This window comes from Mirounga angustirostris, unplaced genomic scaffold (assembly GCF_029215605.1).
Source record: "Mirounga angustirostris isolate CCGP_5_RB_7025 unplaced genomic scaffold, mMirAng1.0.hap1 SCAF_13, whole genome shotgun sequence".
Lineage (NCBI taxonomy): Eukaryota > Metazoa > Chordata > Mammalia > Carnivora > Phocidae > Mirounga > Mirounga angustirostris.
The window spans coordinates 53,214,288-53,232,949 of NW_026991721.1; the positions used below are offsets into that span (position 1 = coordinate 53,214,288).

The 18,662-nt window shown below is 38.8% G+C and overlaps 1 protein-coding gene across 12 annotated transcripts in view; it reads right to left on the reverse strand.

Moving 5' to 3' along the window:
• Positions 1-3,862: 3,862 nt before the first annotated feature.
• EMSY (EMSY transcriptional repressor, BRCA2 interacting) overlaps positions 3,863-18,662 on the reverse strand; it is a 98,683-nt gene continuing 83,883 nt past the window's right edge. For all 12 annotated transcript variants that reach the window (XM_045894473.3, XM_064576901.1, XM_064576905.1 and 9 more), the window contains one exon: positions 3,863-16,827. In XM_045894473.3, the coding sequence (XP_045750429.1) occupies positions 16,633-16,827 (195 nt within the window). In that variant the 3' untranslated portion in view covers positions 3,863-16,632. The remainder of the gene's footprint in view (positions 16,828-18,662) is intronic.

The following is an 18,662-nucleotide window of genomic DNA, read 5'->3' on the forward strand; positions in this document are numbered from 1 at the left end:
TTTAAGGTTTTCTCTTTATCACTGGTTTTGAGCAATTGACTGTGAGGTGTCTTGGTATACTCTGTCATGCTTCCTGTACTTGGAGTTTTTTGAGCTTCCTGCATATGTGGGTTTATAGTTTTTATTGAATTTGGGAAAATGCTGGCCATTATTTTCAGGTATTTTTTTTGTCTTCCCCTCCCTTTTATTTCTCCAGGATACTAAATTATTCATGTTAGACCATTTGAAGTCATCTCACAGTTAACTGATGCTTTGCTCATTTTTAAAATGTTTCTTCTTTCTCTGTTTCATTTTGGATTATTTCTATTACTGCCATTAAGTACACTTTCTTCTGAAATGCCTAATCCGCTGTTAACCCCGTTCACTATATATATGTATATATATGATACATACATCAGATGTTGTAATTTTCACCTCTAGAAGTTTGACTTGGATTTTTTTATATCTTCTGTGTCTCCATTTAACATTGGAACACATATATGCAGTTATAACTTTTTTAATGTCCTTGTCTGCTAATTTTTATATCCGTGGTGGTCCTGGGTCTGTTTTGATTGCTTGATTTTTCTCATTGCAGGTTGTATTTTCCTGTTTCTTTGCATTTCTGATCATTTTTACTTGATGCTAGTAATAGTGAATATTACCTTGTGGAGTGCTGGATATTTTTGTATTTCTGTAAATATTTCATGAACTTTGTCCTGAGATGCAGTTATATTTGTTGGAAATTGTTTGATCCTTGAGGGTATTTCTTTTAAGATGTGTGGGCAGGATTAGAGCAGCATTCAGTCCAGGGCTTCTTATTCCTCCCTATTGAGGTGAGACTTTTCTGCGTGCTCTACATGAAGCCTTGTGAAATATAAAGTTTTTCAGACTGGCTGGTCAATATTATTCCTGGCCCTGTGTGAGTGTCAGCTACTCTTTCCTCTAATCTGTCCAGGTGGTTCTTTCCCTACTCCTGAATTGTTTCTTCATGTGCATATACTCATCAGTACTCTGGTGAATACTCAAGTCCCTCCGCAGATGTCAGGAGTTCTCTGTGAAGCTCTCCCTTTTCCAGTACTTTGTCCTGCACATTTGATCTACCTTAGTCTCTCTGGGCTCTTAGTTCAGTCTTCTCGACTCAGGGAGTCCATCAGGCTCTGCCTGGGTTCTCCTCCCTGTGCTGGGGCCTGGAAACTCTCTCTTGTGTTTGTTTCCCACCTCTCAAGAATCACTGTCCTTTGATGCTTGATGTTCAGTGTCTTGAAAACCATTGTTTCATATATTTTGATTGTTATTGTTTCAGGCAGAAGAGAAAAACCTAGTTTTTGTTACTCCATATTGACCAGAAATCAGAAGAATGTGGGAGAGAAACAGAAAGGGATGGTGCCAAAGAGAAAAGGGATAATTGCAGGAGAGAAATCCTTAAGCAGCAGGAGGGATGTAATCTAGGTCCCTGGTAGAGGGTGTGCGACCTTCTAAGGAACTGAAATACTTTCTCCATTATTACTACAGGAAAATCAGATATGTGGATCCAGAGCTAAGTGGATCAGTAGGAAGAGTGGTTGAAAGGAGTGTCTTTTTTTTTTTTTTAAAGATTATTTATTTGAGAGAGCGAGAATGAGAGAGAGAGCGTACATGAGAGGGGGGAGAGTCAGAGGGAGAAGCAGGCTCCTCGCTGAGGAGCGGGACTCAATCCCGGGACTCCGGGATCATGACCTGAGCCGAAGGCAGTCGCTTAACCAACTGAGCCACCCAGGCGCCCGAAAGGAGTGTCTTCAAAAAAAAAAAAAAAAAAAAATATTTGCGAGAGAGAGAGCAAGCAGGGGGAGTGGTAGAGAGAGAGGGAGAAGCAGGCAGCCCGCTGAGCAGGGAGCCCGACGTGGGGCTCAATCCCAGGACCCTGGGATCATGACCTGAGCTGAAGGCAGATGCTTAACCGACTGAGCCACCCAGGCACCCTGAAAGAAGTGTCTTAATTGGGGTTCCCCTAGAAGACCCCGAGATTAGGGTGTCCGTCAGTCACTTAGAAGAGGATCCCAGGAAACACTATTACAGGAGTGGAGAAGCAAGGTGGGGAGAGGAAGGCAGCTAATAAAGGCAACATTATCAAACAAGTTACCACTATAAGTAACCGGGGCTTAATGTGGGGAAAGTGCCTCAGAGTTATCTCAAATTAAAAGGAGACAGAGTTGGCTAGTTTTTACACCCCCTCCTACCAATCCTTAGCTGACTGAGGGGCATGAATTTCCCAGGACGTCAGTGCCTGCATGGCAGCCCCCACCCCCGTGGCCAGAGAAAGCCCTCAGGCAGAGAGGCCTATCGCTGGTAGAAGGAGTTGGCCAGTCTGTCCTGAAATGGCAAGGCTCAAAGGGGCAAAAAGTGGGGCACTGACAGCATCTCTGCACGTGCTACAGATGGTTACTGGGATTCCAGCATTTAGTCCACACAAGACAAGACAAGGTCATCATGTGAAGATGGAGATTTGAGGGGAGAGGAAATGTGACTCTCAGTCTGGGTGCCCCACCTGAGACTGCATGGGTCCCATGTGCTACAGCTCTTGATCAGTCTTTTAATACTGGCACACGTGTGCATGCACACGCACCGTTTTCCCCACAGCATTCCCACAGTGCTCAGTCCACAAGGCTGGGTACGGCGCACAGCATAGATGTGGTGGATGCAGCAAGAAGTAGTGAAAAGAGCACTAAACATGGAGCCATGTGCCCTGGTTCTGCCAATTACTGAGCTGTGCAATGTCAGAAACTGCTTTCCCGGTTGGTAAAATGGTGCTAACTTACCTCTCAGGACTGCTGGGAGAATGTGAAGAGAAACAGGGAACATGAGACCACTCTATAAACCTTAGAGCACTGTGCACATGGAGGAATTATTACCACCAGAGGCCACCTGGTACTTGTAAGATGCCTCAGGAAAAGAATTGCTAAAGATAAGCTTCCCAGTAAAACCCACTAAAGGTCACAAGAAAATCTCTGGGAGGTCAAATGAAGACTTGATACTGAAAGTGTGGTCTGTGGTCCAGCCGTACTGACATTGCCTGAAATCTTGTTTAAAATGCAGAATTCAGATTCCAGACTAGAACTGAATCCAAATCTACTGAATTAGAAACTGCATTTTATCAAGTTCCTCAGGGGGTTCAAATGCACACTAAGGCAGATTCACTGGTCCTATCACTGGGGTCAAGCTCTGCTGCTTTTCCCTCACTTACCTCTCTGATTTCTGGGGCAGATCAGCTGCCTCCACCTTAGATTTTGGACTCTAGTCGGAGTCTGCTCCAGGGAGAGAGGGAGCCCAAGTTACCCCTCTTCTTACTCCTTTAGTGAGGCTCTGTATTCTCGTAGCTGAGATGGAAAATTTTAACTATGTTCATGATAATGATTCTGATGAAATAAAGAGTGGGTAGTAGAATCATGTTCAGAAAAGTATGATAATGCATTTCTGAAGTTTACCATCTAAAATGGTTAAAATTAACAACAACAACAACAATGTCCTGTTGCTTAATTTATTTGAACTGTGGCAATCCGGAAAAGTCGTCAGTACAAAATGACTCATTCCCTGAGGGTTCTGAATAAGATTCTAAAATCACCACCCATGGTTTTCCTGCACTTTGAAGTGACCGAACAAATGACAACAGAGATGGGCACTGTACTCTGGGTCCAGAGTGGCTGATACACAAACATTTCACAACAATAACATCCTCATCCCCAAACAACCTGCAATAGGGATGTTATTTCTGGATTTGCTTGTGCATTTTAGTTAATGAGCATTTGTGCACCTGTGGGCAGAGCCCCAGGGCCAGTCTGGGAGTTTTCTATACAGCCAATCAACAAACTTGCGCCTCCTCCACACCAGGTACTTTTTCCTAAGGCCATGAAGATGAATCCAACTCTCAGAGCAAAACTTCCGGGGAACAAACATTAGGAGCCATAAAGGAGATGTAGAGAGGCCATAAAGGAGATACAGATGAGGCGAAGGAGAGAGTCAGGGGAAGCATCCCAGGTGACCTTGGAGATGCAGAGAGAAGGGATCTGGTCAATAATCAGAAGTCAGTGCATTGTGTGTGAGAAGGGGACAGCCTGTGCAAGGTACAGAGTGTGAAAGGACTGGACAGGGTTCTTCTTCCAGCAGGACAACAACCTAATGCTAAGGAAGAAAAACTCAAAATAAATAGCTCTTTAAATCATGTTAACAGCCTCCAGGTGACTGCTCTGAGTTCACTGCCATCTAGTCACCAGACACCCCATCTTAGAGTCCTCTGCCTAGTTCATTTTACTCCCTTGCCCATGGAAGAAGTCCACCCTTCTTCCAAGATCCTCAGCTCTGGGGTTGCCTTTTTGTTGAGGCCTCCACCCCAGCCCCAAACCTGACCTTTCCTCTTCTCGGCATGGATTGGGATGCCATGGACAGGTAGTAACACAGCAGGGAGGATGAATCAGATGGGAGTTGATCTACAACTCCTGACAACCTGAAGCTGAAGTGTTTGTAGGAAAACCAGTCAGGGATGTCTCAAGGCAGTGGGCTTTGGCTCAGGGAAGAGATAACAATTGTAGACAGGAATTTGGGACTCATTAGAAAACTGAGGCAGGTGTAGCTACCCACCTACCCACTTCTGTCCCTGCATATCTTCTTTCTCTTCTGTTATAATGGATGAACCCAGAACCTCCACAAATCTCATCTCCTACTATTCAAGAAGAGTACACCAGCAATTTGTCTCTCTTCTGCATTATAAACACTTTCTCCTCTCCACTGGATCAATCTCATCAGGAATCCCATTTTCTTAAATTAGAAAACAACAGACCTCTTGGTCCCATTTGCCTTTCCAGCAACTGCTCCATATCGCTGCTCTTTACAGCAACTCACTGAATCATCTGTAGTCTGTCTCTAATTCCCTCTTCACAGCCTCCTCTAGCTTTTGTCCCCAACTCCACCAAAACTGCTCTTTCCAAGGTCACCTATGACTTCACATGGTTCACTCCATGAGTCCTCATCTTACTTGATTTAGCAGCTTTATCTGTTTCCAAGCTAAACATCTTATGTTTCTAAGACACTAGAATCTCAATTTCTAGCTTTACCTCCCATCCTTCTGGCCACTCCTTCTCAGTCTTTTTTCTGGTTCTGCTTCATCTTCTTGACCCCTATGTACTGGAACACCCAGGGATCAGCCCTTGGAGCTCTTTCCTTTTCTACCTACCTACTTGACTTCTCCATTTGATGTCTAATAGGTGTCTTGAATTTAATTTATCCCCACCTGAGCATTTGGTATTCTCCTTCACAATTAGATCCTCCAGAGTCTTTCCTATCAGTAAATGGTTAGTCTCCTCTTCCAAGTTGCTCAGGACAAAACCACAGTGTTGACAGTGATGTCAGCAAAATGGCAGAGTAGATAGCTCCAAGCTCCTATACTACCCACACAAACTGAAGCATAAGCAGAAACTACCAGAACCAGTTTTGTCAGAACTCTGGAAAATAGTCAAAGTTTTATATAGCAACACCAAATGCTGAATCAAGAAAAAGGTGACTTTGAAAGTGTAGGGTGGTTAATAAGGGCTGGGGAAGGTGGGAAGGGGAATTATTATATAATGGTTACAGAGTTTCAGTTTGGGATGATGAAAAAGTTCTGGAAACGAACAGTGGTGACGGTTGTACAACAATATGAATGTTCACAATGCCACTGAACTGTATGCTTAAAAATGGTTAAAATGATAAGTTTTATCTCATGTATATTTTACCACATAAAAAAAATGAGACAGAAACAAAACTATAGGAAAACTTTGTGGCATTTCTACTAGCCCTCACCCTACCCTCTCCCTGGCTCTGCAACGATCTTAAGGATGTCCATGTTGCCAGGGTGAGACCCTGGTCCCTGCTTTTGAAAGGAACACAGCACGCTTTATTTGCCAATTATTGTGTATATTTATTCTAACCTGCCTCAGGGCTATTTGAAGGACTGAAGCAAGGCAGTCATCTCTGTTTCACTTAACTCAGAACTCAGTCAGGTTGGAAATGCAGAATACATTGTTTGTAAACACTGTAAGGCTGACAAACAATCTGCAGACAGCTAAGGCAAAAGATTATGGTTGAGACATGAAGCCTGGGAGGAAAAGACAACGACAGTTTGAGAAATTAGGGCATTCAAAAGCACTTTATATAAAAGAGGAATTTAGAAAGCCACATACATGCTTAGAAAGGAACTGAGAAGATCTCAAGCTTTCACCTCAGGCTGGTCCCTAGGCTCAGTGGAAGTCTGGGTAAGTGTTGAAGAAGGACCATAGCACAAGGCCAATCTGCAAAGACCAAGAAGTGTGAGTGTGTGTGTGTGTGTGTGTTTGCTTAGCTCCTGGGGTTCAAGGAAATCTCTGTCAAGACACTAGTTGAACATATGCTGAGGAACAGAGACTTCAGTGACCACACATGAGAAGAATACAGTCTCTGGAAAAAAAAAACAGAAGACATCAGTAGACAAATGAACCACCACAGCCTTTGACAATAAAAAAAAAAAAGAAAAGAAAACCCAGTAAATCCAGGGGGAAAGGGAAACTGATTTCTAGTTACCACACCATAATATTCAAATGTTCATTTTCAATAAAAAAAATCACAAAGTATACACATAAACAGAAAAATATGACCTATTCAAAGAAACAAAATTACTTGACTGACACAGTTCTCAAGAAAACCCAGACATTGGACTTACTACACAAAGACTTTAAAATAACTGTCTTATATGTGTTCAAAGAGTCAAAGGATAACATGAACGAAGAACTAAAGGAAATACAGAAAGTGATTTGAGAACAAAATGGAAATTATCAATAAAGAGAAATTATAAAAGGAACCAAATGGAAATTCTGGACATTAAATGTACAATTATTGAAATGAAAACTCCATGGAAAACAGTATAGAGGTTCCTCAAAAAAATTATGAACTACCATGTGATCCAAAAATACCAATTCTGGATATATATTCACAGGAAATGAAATCAGTATCTCGGAGAGCTACCTGCACTCCCATGTTCACTGCAGCATTATTCACAATGGCCAAGATATAGAAACAACCTAAGTGTCCATCAGTGGATGAATGGCTAAAGTAAATATGGTATGTGTGTGTGTATATATATGTGTGTGTATATATATGTGTGTGTGTGTATAGATATAGATATAATGGAATATTATTCAGCCTTAAAAAAGAAGAAAATCCTATCATTTGCAACAACATGGATGAACATGGAGGACATTACACTAAGTGAAATAAGTTAGACACAGAAGATAAATACTGCATGCTCTCACTTATATGTGAAATCTTAAAAAGTGAAACTCACAGAAGAGTGTAGATTGGTAGCTGCCAGGGGCTGGAGAAATGGGGAGATGTTGGTAAATTAAAAAAAAACTTTACTAGAGGGGTTCAGTAGAAAATTTGAGCATGCTCCCTGCTCTGCGGGAAGCCTGCTTCTCCCTCTCCCACTCCCCCTGCTTGTGTTCCCTCTCTCGCTGTGTCTCTCTCTGTCAAATGAATAAAAAAAAATCTTAAAAAAAAAAAAAAGAAAGAAAAAAGAAAATTTGAGCATGCAGAAGACAGAATGAGTAAACTTGAAGATAGAAAAACTGAAATTATCCTGTTACAGAATTATCCAGGAACAGAAAGGAAAAAAAGGGAAGAAAAATTAAAAGAACCTATGGGACCTGTGGGACACTATCAAAAGGCTCAATATATGCATTATGGGAGTACCAGGAGGAAAAGTGAGAAAGGGGCAGAAAGAATATCGGAAGAAACAACTGAAAATTTACCAAGTTTGATAAAAGACATGAATCTACACATTCAAGAAGTTCAATGAACTCCAAGTAGGATAAACTTACAGAGCTACACTAAGACATATTATAGTCAAACTGTCAAAAGACAAAAAGAAAATCTAGAAAGAAACAAGAGGGCAGCAACTTGTCAGGTACAAGTTCTCCTCAATAAGGTAAACAGCCTATTTCTCACCAGAAACCATGAAGCCTCGGAAGGCAGTGAGATGACATAAAGTGCCGAAAGGAAAAAAACTGCCAATCAAGAATTCAATATCCAGCAAAACTGTCATTCAAAAATGAGGGAAAAATTAAGACATTCCCAGATGAACAAAAGCTCAAGGAGTTCATTACCACTAGATCTTCCCATAAAGAAATACTAAAAGGAGTCCTTCAGGGGTGCCTGGGTGGCTCAGTCGGTTGAGTGTCTGACTTTTGATCTCAGCTCAGGTCTTGATCTCAGGGTCCTGAGTTCAAGTCCCATGTTTAATAAATAAAATGAATCCTTCAGATTTAAACAAAAGGCCACTCGACAGTAAGTTGAAGCCGTATGAAATAAAAAAGAAATAAAGACCTCCAGTAAAGGTACCTACATGGGAAAATATAAGAGCCAATATTATTGCATTTTTATTTTGTAACTCCACTTTTTATTTCCTACATAACTGAAAAGACAAATGCATAAAAGTAATTACAAATCTGTTACTGGACACACAATGTATAAAGATGTAATTTGTGATGACAACAATGTAAAGGGGCGATGAAGCTATATAGGGGCAAAGTTTTGTATGCTATTGAAGTTAAATTAGTATCAATTCAAACTAGGCATAAATTTAAGATGTTAAATGTAATCCCCATCGTAACCACAAAGGAAATATCTAAATATCTAAAAAATGTACACAAAGGAAACGAGAAGGAAATAAAAACAGATCAATAAAAAAAAAATCAATTAAACACAAAAGAAGGCCATAATAGAGGAAATGAGGAATTTTTAAAAGTATTAGACATGGCAAACAAATATCAAATGGTATAAGTAAATCCTTCCTTACTACTAATTACATTAAAAGTAAATGGATTAAACTCTCCAATCAAAAGCTGAGACTGGCAGGTTAGATTAAAAAATGATCCAATATGCTGTCCATAAGAGACTCGTTTTAGATGCAAAGACGTCAACAGGTTGTAAATTAAAGGACAGAAAAATATATTTCATGCAAATGGTAACCAAAAGAGAGCTGAGGTGACTATACTAATATCAGACAGAACAGACTTTAAGTCAAAAACTGTTACAAGACATAAAGAAGGACTATATACTGATAAAGGGGTTGATTCATCAAGAAATAACAATTATAAATATACATGTACCAAACAGAGCTCCAAAATATATGAGCCAAATATTAATAGAACTGAAGGAAAAAATAGCTCACAATAACGGAGACTTCTGGAGACTTCAGTATACCACTTTCAATCATAGATAGAACATCCATAATGGAATGAAGATAGAAGTCAGTAACAGGAAGAAAACTGGACATTTTACAAATATGTGGAAATTAAACAACAAACTCTTAAACAACCAGTGATTGAAGAAATCATAAGAGAAACTAGAAAATACCTTGAGATGAATGAAAACAACAAAACATACCAAAATTTACAGAATGCAGCAAAAGCAGTGCTCAGAGAGAAATTTACAGCTGTAAATACCTACATCAAAAAAGGAAAGATCTCAAATCAATAACTTAACTTTACACCTTGAGGAACTAGAAAAAGGGGGAAAAACAAAACAAAACAAAAAACTAAGCCCAAAGCTAGCAAAAGGAAGAAAATAATAAAAGAACAGAATGGAGATAAATGAAATAGAGAACAGAAAAACAATAGAGAGAATCAATAAAACCAAAAGTCAGTTCTTGGGAAAGATCATCAAACTGACAACCCCTTAGGTACTGACAAAGAAAAAAGAGAAAAGACACAAATAACTAAAATTAGAAATGAAAATGGGGGACATTATTGCTGTCCTTGCAGAAATAAGAGAATTATAAGAATATTATGAACAATTGTACACCAACAAATGAGTACCTAAATGAAATGGACAAATTCCTGAAAACACACAAATTACCTAAACTGACTTAAGAAGAAAGAAATAGAAAATCTCAACAGATCTATATAACAAGAGATTGAATCAATAATCAAAAACTTCTCAACAAAGAAAAGTCAAGGACTGGATGGCTTCACTGGTGAATTCTACCAAACATTTAAAGAATTAAACCTAATCCTTCTCAATCTTTTTCAAAAAATTAGAGGGAACACTTCTTAACTCATTTTATGAGGCATTGCCCTAATACCAAAGGCAGCTAAAGACATCATAAGAAAATTACAGACCAATATTCCTCATGAACATAGATACAAGAATCCTTAACAAAATACTAGCACATTGAATGCAATAGCACATTAAAAGGATTATATATATAACCAAGTAGGATTTATAAAAGGAATGTAAGAGTGGTTCAACATAAGAAAGTCAATCAATTTAGTTATAGAACAAAGGGAAAAACCCACACAATCACCTCAATTGATGCATAAAAAGCATTTCACAAAATCCAACACCCTTTCATAATAAAAAGACTCAGAAAAGTAGGAATAGCTTCCAGTTCTCTCTCTGACCTTATATCCTACTACTCCCTCTCTCCCCATTCACTCTGACCCTATCTTTTTTTTTTTTTTTTTTTTTTACTGTTCTTTGAATATGTCAGGCACAGATCTGTATGCTATTGTTCTTGCTGTCCCCTCCATGCTGAACACTCTTTCTGCAGACATCAGCCTGGCTGACTCCCTCACTTCCTGCAGGTTTTTTCCAATTCACCTTTTCAGTGAGAACTTCCCTGTCTATTCCATCTGAGATTTAACACCCACAGATCCTAGAATTTCATATTCTCCTTCCCCACTTTTCTTGTTCTAATTATCATGATACCATTTATTTTTAATTTATATTTATAGTCCATTTAGAATGTAAGCTACATAGCACAGGTTGTTTTATTTTTCCACTATTTTGTTCACTGCTATATCCCTAGTGGCTAGAACAGTGCCTGGATCATAATAACTGCTCAATATTTATTCAATGATTTAACTAATTAATCCATATATGGTAGAGGCCAAAGTGATAGCATAGATGATAGACCCTGGTGAACTCTACCATGCAAGGAAATAGCAGTCGATCCTGTGGAGAACCAAACAGGCTGCTACTGACTTGAATATGAGAGTGAATCCTAATCAAGATTATCAATGATCTCACTAAACTCTAACAAACTTGAATACGTTGATATTCAAGGGCATAAGAGAAAAAAAATCCAGAAAGCTCAGCATCTCTTACTTTAGGCTGAAAGAATTTAGAATGACTCCTTAGAATACTGCATTTTAAGGACTCTCCCAGAGGCACACTGTGAGAAATTGCAAATAATTCACAGTAGATAACCAATGGTAAGTGCTAAGTAAACATGTATTTCTCCCCAAATGCTAGAGGAACCCAGCAGGGGGGTGGGTAAGTTCCCCTTGAACACATCCAGGCAGTCTTGGTGAAGGATGTGGTTTTCAAGCTGGGCTTTGAGGAATGAGTGAGCCTTTCAAATATAGAGCAAAAACTGTATGTGTGATGGGGTAGACAGGGAGTAGGTCGGGGTAGTGAAATAGGTTATGAATCTAGAGACACAGACTGAAGCTTTGGCTAAGCCCTTGAATGCCACAGACTCATACTACAGTACTGGGGAACCAGCGAAGATGTTTGAGAAAAGGACATAAGGAGATGAGACTGGCATCAAAAAACGAAAGGTCAAATATATTTTTCTAATGAACCAGCATTAACTCCAAATATTTTGTACATGTATTAACTCATTTTGCCGGGTTTAATGGCTCAAAACTTTGCAGTGACTTCTTGTTGTTCTAAGAATGAAACTTCAAACCTTTATCATAGCCTGCAAGATCCACATAGAGGTCTGTCTCCACCTTCTGCTCCCACGCTTGCTGCCTTCACTCACTGTGTTGCTGCCACACCGGCCCACTCAAAGTTCCCTTCTGCCCAAGCCCCTCCTATCACAGGGTCTTCATAGCTGCTATCCTTCTGCCTAGACAGCCGTCCCCTAACCTTTTTACCTAGTTAAATCCTCTTCCTTCAGATCACTTTATAATTCCTTTCTGAGCAAAACTCCCCAACCTCAGTATTTATATACTTATTTTCCCATCATAGCACTTAGCAGTGAATATATTTAGTTGCTATCTTTGACTCATATATCTCCTTTACTAAGCTGAAGTTCCATGAGGCTAGAGGCTTCTTTCCCTGGCTATTATATCGCCAGTGTCTGCACATAGAAAGTGCCCCGTAACTATCTGCTGGAAGGAAAAGAAAAAGGACATTTAAAAGTGGGAATTAGATAACATAGCATAAACCATTCCATCTTGTGCTATCCAAAGCCTCTTAGCGCTTGGCCAAGCTCACATGGTTTGTGAGGATTCAAACCTCGGCTTGCTTTTTTCCTTAAGTAAGCGCCATGTTTTCAGTTACAGTCTGTGTGAGCAAGGAAGAGGTAAGAAAGCAGAGCAAGACTTCTCACAAGTACAAATCTGATCATATGATGTTTCAATCCTTTTTTCAATATATAGGTCATCAAGCCTCACTTACTTAGGCTTATAAATCTGTAAGCAGAGGCAGCAGACTGTTTTCTCACTCTTTTCTTGGAAAGGCCTTGCTTATATGGTGCTTGTTCACTCTACTTCCTCTTACCTGGGATTCGTGACACATAATTGAACTCAAAAAACAAACTTGTGTGTGAGCACCCCTGTGTAAAGGCACCTAAGAGTGACAAAGAGATTACGTTATAGGCCAACATCAAGTTCCCCTGTCTTTCCAAAAGCCAATCCTGTGTTTGGTGGCACACACACACTCCTATATAGAAAGTAGCAACTTGGGGATCAGCAGGATGCCTATTAGCATATAATTTGTGCATTTTGGTACTTGTCTCTGAGCCCTCATTTTCTATTTATAAAGTGGGAGTGGTATAAATACTAGACTTAAAAAATAGAGCACCTAGCTCTGCGCCTGGCATTTTTACATGCACTATTTCATCCAGTCTTCACAATAATCCCAAGGGGGTCAGAAACACTCAACTTTGTATTAGGGGGACTGGGACTTGCTCAAGCTCGTATGATCCATTAACACAGGAACCTGGGACTCAAATCCAGACCACTTGGCCACTATTTCCTTTGTACTATGTCTCTTATCCTAGCAGGTCATTGAGAGAGCCTCACAAAGAAATGTATTTAAAAGTGTTTTCAATTATAAAGCTCTATGCAGTTTTAAGAATGTTGAGCCATTTGTTACATTAGAGAGGAAGAAGTAAAACGTGATTAAGGTTTTAAGGGTGATGAATTAATTACCAGAGAACAGGTTACTTTTCTTTTAAGAGTGGTATTATTGCCTGTACTTCAAAAGTTCTCAATTTAAATAATAAAATAGAAAATCATTTAATTTAAAAATGGGCAAAGGACATTTCTCCAAAGATCTGTGAATGGCCAATAAGCAGAGGAAAAGATTCTTATCATTAGCCATCAGGGAAATGTCAATCAGAACCACAATGAGGTACCACTTCACACACTAAGATGAATATAATTTAAAAAAAAAAATAAAAACAAAAAATGAATAATAGCAAGCATTGGTGAGGATGTAGAAAAAGTGGAACTGTCCTATACTGCTGTAAAATGTGCAGTCACTGTAGAAAAGATTTTGGTAGTTTCTCAAATCATTAACCATAGTTACTGTAGGACCCAGCAATTACACTCCTAGATATATACCAAAGAGAACTGAAAACATATGTAAAAACTGTACACAACTGTTCACAACAGGATTATTCAGAATAGCCAAAAAGTAGAAACAACCCCAATGTCCATCAACCAATGAATGGATAAATAAAATGTGGTATATCCATGCAATGGAATATTACTGAGCCATAAAAAGGACCGAAGGACTAAAACATGCTACAACCTTGAAAATACTATGCCAAATGAAAGAAGCCAGTCACAGAAGACCACATATTATATGATTCCATTTATATGAAATGTCCAGAATAGGCAAATCCATAGAGACAGAAAGTAGTTTAGTGGTTGCCTAGGGCTGGGTGATGGGGTGTTTCAGGGGTAACAGCTAAGGGGTACAGGGTTTCTTTTTAGGGTTATGCAAATGTTCTAAAACTGGCTGTAGTGATGGCTGCCCAACTCTGTAAATATAGTGAAAATCACTGAACTGTACACTTTAAATGGGTGAATCGTATGGCATGTGAATTAATTTCAATAAAACATTTTTTTTTAAGTTCTCTAAGTTCAGCATAAACTGCATTCTGCAATGCAAAGCATTTATCAAAGTTTAAACCAAATGGATTTTTCTTATCACTGCCTGTAACAGTTGTTGGGACTCTAAAAATTCTGTAGTATTTGCAGCATAATCTCTGAATATCTTTTACAAGGACTGACTTAAAATTACATTTAATTTATGGACTTAAACATATGAAATACAAATAGATCTAATGCTAAAACTTTCAGTAAAAGGATACCTGGAGATCCATATACGGCATCACCATCCATCCACTTAATCAAGAAACCTAAGAGTCACTTGTGTTTCCTCCTTCCTTCGGCCCTGGCATCCATTCCATCAGCAGGAAGCTCTGTTTGTAAACTCCGTAAGGGTAGGATTTTCTGTTTATTTACTGTGGAATCCCTGGTGCTTAGAACAGTACCTGACACGTAGAAGATGTTTTAAATAATATTTGTTGAATAAAGAAAAGAATTCATGCTCTCCTTGAAAGTAATACCTTTGAAAGAAAAAAAAAATGTTAAATCCCTCACTTGATAGTTTGTTAATATATACACACTTTAAAATTGTAGCTTGTGGAAGTTTCATCTGCCATTCCAGTTGCTGGAAACATATTAAGGCTAAATTCTCAAAGGGACACAGGTATGCTATGCTGCCAGAATATGTAGAAGTAGAACGTAATAACTTTATTCAAGTTTGCTCTTGTTACCTGACCCATGAATATTTAAAAGATATTTTATTTTATAAAAACTTACATCTGTAAGTAATGGACTGACCATAACAGAGGGCTTAACCTTGAATACATGGTTAGGCTTAGGGGTCCACAAACCCCTAAGACTGTATGTAAAATCTAACATGTCAATTGGTATGCATGTCTTTTTGGGGAGAGTTCATAGTGTGATCAGATTTTCAAAGAAGCCTATGACTGGAGAGGTTAAAAAGTTACTTAACTAGAAACAATCACAAAGTCTTTAAACATGAATTTGTACAATAAAATTAAATCCAACAGCCCCATCTATAGGTAAGTCGTTACCGCTCAGGAGAAATGATGGCAACTACCAGAGGTCAGTGCATCTTATAAATGCTTGTGTTTAAATCTTCAGTGTCACTCTCGTGGGAATTTATTAACTATAGTATCACAGTATTTTTTCTAGATATTGATGCAAAAATTAGGAGACTGTTGATGAAATCTACTTACAGTACTTCAGCACCAAAAAATTGGGCAGTTATGCTGATATATGTATGTACAGTTCAACATTTGTCAGTCTTACAATGCTTATTTATAGTGAAATCTATATAAAACCGTTAAAAACTTTTCTATTTACATTTTTTTAAAAAATGAAAAGAATTGCTTCCTTTGCCACAACTTGTCAAAACTGACCGTTAACCCTCCCACCCTCTTACCCCTCACGCTACTTGTGACAGACAGTGATCACAAGACCCAAACATATTGCTTAAACAAACTGTGTCCTAAAAAGGCAGAATGCTTAAAAACATTACATTTAGAACTGTAAATGAATTTTTATACATTTCAAAGGGGGTTAAACAAAAGTATGTAAAAGTTATCTTCAAAGTTTCAGTCCAACATGAATGTGCAATTTCAATGTTAAGATAGCATCATATGAATAATTTTTCCTGAACATAGCTGAACATTTCCTTTGGGCCAGAAAATGTTTCTTTTCCTCTCCTTCACAATGAAACATTTTCTCTTAAGTTTTCTTAAAGGAGCCGGGAGGGGTGGGAGATGGAAAGGGCAGGCAATCCTGGTTTACAGAAAATCTGTCAGAAAGAATATGGCCTGCTTTGAAATGTTTACATTTAAATAAATAGAAGGCAAGTGTGCTGCCTAGAGCACAAAGGAACAACAACACAATAAATTAGCATACAATTGGTGAGAATGTACAAGCCACCCAAAAAGCACTTCCCACTGGTTAGGGATCTGATTTCCACCATCTAACAAGGATTCTTTAATGCCAGTATTTTTCTAGTTATTTCATAAACTATAAACTGAGCAAATGTAAAATGTTAACCAATTCAACACTTCCAGGGATTTTCAAAAACATACAAGGTTTTTTAAAAAACTGTTCCTGACACACCGTTTCAAAATACAAACTATTAACATTCTCCTTTTCTGATGGTGTTTTGCTCAGTAGAAACCAGTTGAGGAACATTCACAGGAAAAGTCTTTCCACTGCATGGCATACTTTTCCATCAGCCGTGGTCCAACAGAGAAAGAATATCAGGTCTTCTGTCACTGCAGATGTGCATCTTTTTCTTTTTTTCTTTCTTTCTTTTTTTTTCTTTTTTTCCTTTTTTTTAAAAAAAAAAGTACAGTCCCCTGTGAGTTTTATCTTGTTTTAAAATGCTGCTCCTGCAGCAGTTCTTGTTGAAACACTGCGATTTTGGGGTCCACAGCCTAAGCATGGGCAAAGTGCTCTCTTTAGACATCAAAAATCAAGGGCTTCCCTGGACACTTGGTAACCAAGTCGGTTTTAAAGTGCACTCCTGTTTCCAAAACACTTAGGACCGTTCAGCAGAACTCTGAGAGGGGCTGGGCTCGGTTCCATCCTCTGTGCTACTGTCTATGTCTTGCTCCATTGCCGTCTCATCATCATCCAACTGCTGGCTAGTGAAGTTGTTTAGCTCAAGAAGCCCACTGGGCTCTACAACCACGTTGGAGCTGGAGTGACAAGGAATAGCGTACTGGGGAATGGCCTGGAAGAGAAGACACAGGAGAGAGGCTTTATGGTAAGAAAAAGAAACAGGAGGATTTCTCCAACACTAAGGAAGGAAACAAGGAAACTGACATTTATTGGACAACTACTACACGCCAGGCACTGTGCTAGGTGCTTTCACACATGATATTCTACTAAATCCCCATAGTAACACTATAAGAAAAATGTTACTCCCATTTTACAAATGAGGAAACCAAGAGGGTAAGTGACTTAATCAAGGTCACACAGTTGGTCAAAGTTAAAGTGCCAGGATTCAAGCTCAAGTCTTCTAACAACTTAAAGTGATCTTTCCACTTCCTGATGGCACCTCTTCTAGTAAAGGAGGCTGAAGTCTGTGCCTAATTCAAGAGAGAGACTTTAAAGGACATTTTCATTTGATCATTAAGCAAATTTTAAATGTAAATGTAGTCAGATTTCACTCATTATTATCTGCAAGATATAGGATTAATTTGCTGACACCACAATATATTTTAAACCCTTCAGTAACCTTCAGTAACCCTTTGGTAGTTCAAAGGGGAAGTTATTTATTTGGGTCACATACTAATACTCTTTCTAAAGAGGACAAAACCGTCTTTTAAACAATAAAAATACCAGTAGACAAACACATATTATGGCCATATTGCCTTGTCAGGTTCTTCTTTCTCATCTTTATCAGATACCTTTTTAAAAGGTCTATCAGTTCACATTATACCCCTGCTTAAAGTTCTACAACTGTTTCCTATCATAATTGCTATAAAATCAAACTTCTTATCACGGTTCCAGGCTCATGCCAAACACACTCGTACTAGTTCTTCCCCTCTTCCTAGAATACTTTTTCTCCAAATCTCTCCATGGCTGGTTCCATCCTGTCATCTGCATCTTAGCTCAAATGCTTAGAGTAAAACATTTTGAGAAGTCTTCCTTCTATGACCATGAAACCAGATCACTGGGTAGGTCCCACCCCCACCACTATTACATTGTTACTTTGTCTTCGTTTGTTAAATTTTTTTCTCACCCTTAGAATGGAAGCTCCAGGAGAGTACAGATCTTGACTATCTTTTTTCATTGCCAGATGCCCAGAGCTCTGAAGAGGGCCTGTCACACATTGGATGTGCAATAAACACTTGCCAAATGAATTGACCTATCTTTAACATTAAAAGTCCCAGGGCAAAATTGAGTATCAGGAAATACACCTGACCAAAAGAATCTTCTACTGCCGGCGGGGGCGGCGGGGCGTAGGATGGGGAGAGGGATGTAAAAATAATTTTAACACTATAAAGAAAATATTGTAAGATGCCAAGGCACTGAATCTAAAGTAGTGGAGTTTTCTGTTATTTGTTTCCTCCCACTCTGTTCCATATAGCTGATCTGTGAAGAAGTCTTAGGTGGGGGTCAGGAGGCCTGGACTGCAGTTCAACTCTGGCTCAGACTTGCTGTGGACCTCTGAACAAGTCACTTCACCCCACTGAGCTTTAACCTCGTGTAAAATAAGATAGAGAAGATATACTCTAAAGATCCTCAAAGTTCTAAAATTCTATGAGTTCCACATATACAGACTCCTTCAGAACAGAAGATATATTTGTCTTGTTTACTCCTCTAGTCTGCACCTAGCACAGCACCTAGAACATAGAGGTTAAATAATACATGTGGTATGAATGAATGAATGAATGAACAAATGAATGAAATACAGATTATCTGTCTACAAAGAACAATGCTTTTCATTCAAAGCACTTATTATTAAACATGTTGGATTCTTATAAAACACTTTTCAAGAATCAAAGCACTTCTGCAGACTGCTTTCATTCATCCCCATACTATTTTACTGAATCTGTAAAA